Source organism: Solanum stenotomum, chromosome 3 (genome assembly GCF_019186545.1).
Source record: "Solanum stenotomum isolate F172 chromosome 3, ASM1918654v1, whole genome shotgun sequence".
Lineage (NCBI taxonomy): Eukaryota > Viridiplantae > Streptophyta > Magnoliopsida > Solanales > Solanaceae > Solanum > Solanum stenotomum.
In genome coordinates, this window is record NC_064284.1 from 62,205,343 (window position 1) to 62,212,534 (window position 7,192).

The following is a 7,192-nucleotide window of genomic DNA, read 5'->3' on the forward strand; positions in this document are numbered from 1 at the left end:
CGAGTCGGTAACTTAGGAAAAGCAATTACACCCTTCATTTTTCTAGTAAAAAATCTCATAGTCGATCATATTTTTATTTTAATGAAAATTTTGAATCCGTGACCTATCAAAAGCAACTCCACCCTTCATTAGTGAAAATTCTTAGTCAACAATTTATCTGAAGCAACTCCATTCTTTAGCAATAAAAGTTTGAAATCCGCAACTTATTAGAAGCAGCTCTGCCCTTCATTTAGTAAAAATTCTGAGTACGCAAATTATAGAAGCAGTTTCACTCTTCATTAGTGAAAATTATGAGTGAACGAGTTATAGAAGTAGTCTCACCCTTCATTAGTGAAAATTTTGACTGCGCGAGTTATAGAAATAGTGAAAATTCTCAATCCACGACTTATAAGAAGCCGTTCCCCTCCTCCCTTCGGGTCATTTTTCTAGTAAAAATTCTGATTCCGCAACTTACCAAAACTAGCTGCAACCCTGCCAATAACACTCATCTTTCACTGTTTCACTCTCACAATGATACCCTTAATCTCCATGGCTACTTCTTCATCCTCTGTAAATTTCTTCTTCTTCTTCTTCTTCGTCTTTCTCTTCACCCATTCATTCTTTTGCTTTTCTCAACAAAACCTAGAAATTCAAGCACTTCAATCCTTCAAACTTAGTATTCATGACCCACTTGGAGCACTCACAAGTTGGGATTCTACATCTCCTTCTGCTCCATGCGATTGGCGAGGAATTTTTTGTTCAAATGATTCCTATGTGAGTGAAATTCGTCTTCCACATTTACAGCTTAGTGGGTCTCTCACTACCCAGATTTCTGATTTGCGTATGTTGCGTAAGATTAGTCTTCGTTCAAATTTCTTTAATGGAACTATACCTGCTTCAATCTCCAAATGCAAACTTCTGGATACTGTTTTCTTACAGTATAACTCTTTTTCCGGTGAAATCCCGCCGGAGATTATGAATTTGACTGTGCTTGAAACGTTTAATGTGGCTGGAAATCAGATGTATGGTGAAATACCCAGTGAGTTGCCGGTGAATCTGAGGTATTTTGATGTCTCGGAGAATTTGTTTTCCGGTGGTATACCGGAGAAAATATCGGACATTTCTCAGGTTATTCTGCTTAATCTGTCGCACAATCGATTCTCCGGTGATATTCCGGCGATTTTAGGTAGGCTTCAACAACTTCAGTATCTTATGCTTGACTACAACGAGTTAGAAGGAACAGTTCCTTCTGCAATTTCGAACTGTTCGTCGTTGGTGCATTTGAGTGCTGAAGGGAATGGTATTACTGGTGTTATACCGGCGGGGATTTCTGCTCTTCCGAAGATTCAGGTGATAAATTTATCGCATAATAAGCTTTCTGGATACTTAGCAACTTCATTTTTCTGCAATGGTTCTGTGTATCCTCCTTCCCTTCAGATTGTTCAGTTGGGTTTCAATGCCTTCGCTGAGATTCTTCACCCACAATCGTCTAGATGTTTTAGTTCATTGCGAGTTTTGGATATTCAACACAATCAGATACATGGAGATTTCCCTTTTTTCTTGACAGACAATTCTGCATTGTCGTCCTTGGACTTGTCAGGGAATTTGTTTTCGGGTACAATCCCGAGTTCCATTGGGAATTTGTTGAGGTTGGAGCAACTGAGAATTGGAAATAATTCATTCGAAGGTGATATACCGGTTGGCATAACGAAATGTAGTAGTTTGAATGTTCTTGATCTTGAAGGGAACAGATTCATAGGGGAAATTCCAGCTTTTATAGGTGATCTTAAAAGCTTGAAGATTTTGTTCATGGGAAGAAATCAGTTTTCGGGTTCAATCCCTTCTAGTTTTAGCAATATCACTAGTCTTGAAAGTTTGAATTTGGAAGGAAACCGTCTTACGGGAAGCTTGCCTGAGGAGTTGATGTTTTTGAGCAATTTAAGCACATTGAATCTTAGTGGGAACAAGTTTTCAGGTAGTATTCCTGTTGGTATTGAGAACCTTCAGCAGTTATCGGTTTTAAATCTGAGTAAGAATGGCTTCTCAGGGACTATCCCGTCTAGCATTGGAACTTTGTATAAGCTGGTAGCTCTTGATTTGAGTGGACAGAATTTATCAGGCGAATTGCCATCTGTTCTTGGTGGTTTGCCTAGTTTACAAGTGATTGCTTTGCAAGAAAACAACTTGTCTGGAAATGTTCCTGAAGGTTTTAGTAGCTTAATGGGTTTGCAGTTCTTGAATCTATCTTCCAATTCATTTTCAGGTCATATACCATCTACGTTTGGGTTCTTGACATCGTTAGTTGTCCTCTCGTTGTCTAAGAATCACATATCTGGTTCAATACCTCCTGACTTGGGTAATAACACTGCTCTGAAGATTTTAAATCTGAGGTCAAATTCATTGAGTGGCCAAATTCCTTCTGATCTTGCACGTCTCTCCCGTTTGAGTGTGTTGGATTTGGGTAGAAATACCCTGACAGGTGAAATTCCAGAAGTTATTTCCAATTGTTCATCCCTCACTTCAGTTGTGCTGGACACGAACCATCTTTCGGGAAACATTCCAGCATCACTCTCCAGCTTATCAAGCTTAATTACCCTTGACCTCTCCGGAAACAACTTGAGTGGAAAAATCCCAGAAAATCTTACAGTGCTCCCAAAGTTGGTGAACTTCAATGTATCGAACAATAAGTTGGAAGGCCAGATACCAGTGAAGCTCGGTTCTCATTTTAACGATCCATCGGATTTCAGTGGCAACCAGGGTTTGTGTGGGGAGCCATTGAATAGAAAATGTGAGCGGACTGGTAATGGTAAGAATAGACTGATTATGTTTATTGCAGTGTCTACTAGTGGAGGTCTTCTCCTTGCATCATGCTGCTGTTTTTACATATACGCCTTGCTGAGATGGCGTAGGAAGCTCAAAGAAAAGGCAGCTGGAGAGAAGAAGCATAGCCCTGCAAGGGTTAGTTCGAGGACCAGTGGTTCTCGTGGCAGTGGCAACAATGCTGGACCAAAACTTGTTATGTTCAATAACAGAATTACAGTTGCTGAAACAATCGAAGCAACTAGGGAATTTGATGAGGAAAATGTTCTTAGCAGAACACGCCACGGAGTGCTGTTCAAGGCCTGTTACAGTGATGGAATGTTGCTCTCAATCTGTAGACTACCAGATAGATCACTAGATGAAAACACATTCAGAAAAGAGGCTGAATCGCTTGGCAGAGTGAAGCACAGAAACCTAACTGTTCTCCGTGGGTACTATACTGGGCCTCCAGACCTTAGACTACTTGCATATGATTACATGCCAAACGGGAACCTTGCAACCCTTCTTCAAGAAGCATCCCATCAAGATGGTGGTCATGTTCTCAATTGGCCAATGCGACACCTCGTTGCACTTGGCATTGCCCGTGGGCTTGCTTTCCTCCACGCAGCCTCTATCATTCACGGAGATGTTAAACCACAAAATGTACTGTTCGATGCAGACTTTGAAGCCCATCTTTCAGACTTCGGCTTAGACAAGCTTACTGTAGCCACACCAGCCGAACCTTCCTCTTCAACATCAATTGGGACTATAGGCTATGTAGCGCCAGAAGCAACATTAACTGGAGAAGCCACAAGACAATCAGATATTTATAGCTTTGGCATTGTATTACTGGAACTGCTAACAGGGAAAAAGTCGTTAATGTTCTCGCAGGATGAGGACATTGTGAAATGGGTAAAGAGGCAATTACAGAGAGGGCAAATTTCAGAATTGTTAGAGCCAGGATTGCTTGAACTGGACCCTGAATCATCAGAATGGGAAGAGTTTTTATTAGGAGTAAAAGTAGGCTTGCTTTGCACAGCACCGGACCCCCTTGATCGTCCCACCATGACCGACACTGTGTTCATGCTCGAAGGTTGTCGTGTTGATCAAATTTCACTCTCCTGAAGAACCACGACCGGCAATGGTGACACGTAAAACCCAAGGTCTCATCCTAATTCTTTGCCCTTCCTATTGACTCTTTGATAATTTGAGGAGTTGCATTGCAATGCAACAATAGCTAGCACTAGAACTTAAGTTTTTTGTTTAAGGAAAAGAACAAAAAGAAAATATTCTCAATTTTTTTTTAGCTATAGCTATTTTATTGATTTTGGTTTTCTATTACAAAAGTGCCTCTTGAGTTGAAAACAATGAAATGAATTCTTTTTAAGTAATTCAAGAAATCCTTTTGGAACTATTGCTAGGGAGTTTCTTATTTTCTTTCCAAAGTTTAAGTTTTGTGCATTGTCAAGTTAACTTCATTGAAAATAACAGGTAACTCTTCGTAACGAGCCTGACATGGTAGAAAGTGGAATACTAACGTGTTGTAACCAATTAAATTGAAAGATTATTTACCAAATCAATATATATAACTTAAATCCTTTTCAAAAGTGCATTAAAGGTAAGGGTCAAAGGTTGTGGCTATGGGGATTGGGGGGACAAAGAAAAATAACTCTTTTTTTTTTTTTTGAAAAAGACAGTAAAGGAGACTTAAGGGAAAGATGATTCTGATGGTGACACACAAATGGATGAATTCCAAACATTTTGTGGGTTGTGTCATTATTTTATGTTTTCCTTTTGTCTTAGTTTTGTGATACATGTGCAACATGCTTAGAAGCATCTTGTCTTGTCCATTTAATTGGAATATCAATGTCTGATATTTGTATTGACGTCTTATTAATATTTTATGTAGTGTAGGGCTCATTCGAGGGAGAAAACACTTTTTATTAAGGATATTTTCATATTCAAAACTCAAAATCAAAATTTCAAATTAAGAAAAAGAAAAGTCACATCGATTGCTTCTCTCACTTTGGAAAGATTTTTCTGTATTTTTTTATGATACCTGGTCGAGAGAGTACGATACATCGGTGTAAAAGATTTCCTTTTTTCTGTGTGCTTGGTTTACTTAATCAAAGGGTGCAGTAGAGTAGAACTTGAAGGAGAAGAATAAATACATGGTCTATAATTTTGACAAAAGAAGAACAATTCTTGTCAGTCTCCGAGGGACATCGAAGACTTGAAACTACATCGATAGACAAAGCATTTCCTTCCTCATTACTATCTCGAGAGAAACAATTGGCCTTGATGATATCATTCAATTGAATTATTGAAATACTTATCAGTACTTTTGTGCTTCCATCAATCTATCTCTATGTAAGTATGCATCAACATGTCTTTACATAGTTTTTGTCCCCCAAGTGTGGTGACTAGATATTATGTGTCACACCTCATTAAAAAATATTTTTTTAAGAAAATAAGTTTCTCAAAAAATGAGAAAAAATGACTTCTCTAATCGAAGTGGAGAAAACAAGTTTGAAATATAGTAACATTTCAAGCTCGGTCTTTATTCCACCCACTCAACTCCATCAATTCCTACTCCGTGAGTCACGGACCGTGACCATCCCGCATCCCGCCACTCCGGTACCTCTGCTCCCTACCACATTTCATTTTCATAATGTTTCTACTAGATTAAATACAAAATGATTTTGACATAATTATTTTTTTTATTTACTTATCAAATATTAAAAAAAATTAAAAATAAATTCACTAATATTTTTTTCATGAAAAATATTGTGGAACATAACACGAGATTATGCTCGAAACAGACAAGGCCAATAACATGAAATAGTTGTCCATACATAAACAACAAAATATTATTTTACTACACCATCATCATCTATAATTCTATATAGCCTCATAATTCTTCTTTTTTTGTTCTATAGCAAAATCAGCTACAATTGACATGATATTTATATAGACCAACGTCTATTTGTCTGCATGCATATTGTATATTACTATTACTTTATCTGCTTGAATTTGCTTGTCCGATTCTATCTTGATACGAAATTTAAAAAGACTAAATTTTTTTTTAATCTTATAGTCTTAAATTGATTTGTATGATTTACTATAAAATTAAAATTAAAGATTTTTTTAATAAAAAAATTACTCCTATTTAAACAGGTTTTTTTTTTTTTTAAAAAAGACTAATATATTGAAACGAAATGAATATTTTTTCTAGCTAGTGACAGAAAAAGCAAAACACTATTCTTTGCTACTCCTTCGCCTCATATATGTTGTCTAATTTACTATAAGTAGTCGTACCAAGTTGATTTTCAATTTACAAAATTAAGATAGAATTAACTATAAATATTTCTTTTACCTTTATAATTTATTCTTTTTTTAGAAGAGTGTAATTTTTTTTAAAAAAAAATTAAGGGATAAATTTTGTGATATTTTTTTATAAAAAAATAATATAAAACGAAGGGAGTCCTGCAAATTGCAATAATGGTATAGCCTATCATTATTGTTGTTTCAAGGAGACAGCCCCACACGCCCGCAGTTTGATGAATTAGTGATGAGAAGGTGTAACAACTTCCTAAAATTCGGTTGAATAGGTCCTATAGTACGTGTGATTTCAATTTATTTGGGGTTTTAATAAAGACTTTAGATATTAGATGCAAATTATTACTTAATTTCTTTTTTTACTATAGATGATTTCTTTGAAAATTTGTTTTAAATTATTAGTTTTAGGTAAGTTTGTTATCAATTAAAAAAATCTTTTTACTGGAACAATCATTATATGTATTGTTTATATAGTTCTATTAGTAATAAGTTACACATTTTAAATAAGGGAAAAAACATAGATTTCCCCTTGAATTTATATCGAAAAGTCATTACACATCTTTGCTATTTAAAAGTGAATTTTTTTACCCCTAAAGCTGACATGGCAAAATAATAATAATTAAAAAAAATCATGCGCGTCAGAGCGTTAGATAATTATTAAAGTAAGAAAAAAAATTAAAAATCAAAATATTTCTTAAACCCCACCCCCACATCTCTTCTTCTTCACACCCCACCCTCCTCATCTTCTTCACTGTCACTCCCCGAGCCTACACCCTGGACGTGGCTGACACTCAAAAACCATTGCTGGCCCCAAGCGAACCCTTGGCGTGGCTTACTTAACTTAGCGGAAGACTTAAACTCAACAAAGATAAGTTCATATAATAAACTGGAATGTTATAAAGGAACATTCAACTGGCCATGAAGGCAAACTCAGGTCTCAACATGGAATAATGACAATGAAAAGACTAAAGAACTAATATCTGACTGTCTATGAAGCCTCGAATAACAACTGAGATGGATGTTGGGACAAACCCCACAACATCCTAATGAACTAAACTAAAAAACAATGAAATGG

General features: G+C 36.3%; 1 protein-coding gene across 1 annotated transcript; it reads left to right on the top strand.

The window, feature by feature from the left end:
- The first annotated feature begins 412 nt into the window (after window positions 1-412).
- On the top strand, window positions 413-4,175 carry LOC125860287 (probable LRR receptor-like serine/threonine-protein kinase At4g36180). Its single transcript, XM_049540214.1, has one exon. It carries the CDS (start codon window positions 511-513, stop codon window positions 3,901-3,903), a length of 3,393 nt encoding a protein of 1,130 aa, XP_049396171.1. The 5' UTR covers window positions 413-510; the 3' UTR covers window positions 3,904-4,175.
- The last annotated feature ends 3,017 nt before the right edge of the window (window positions 4,176-7,192 follow it).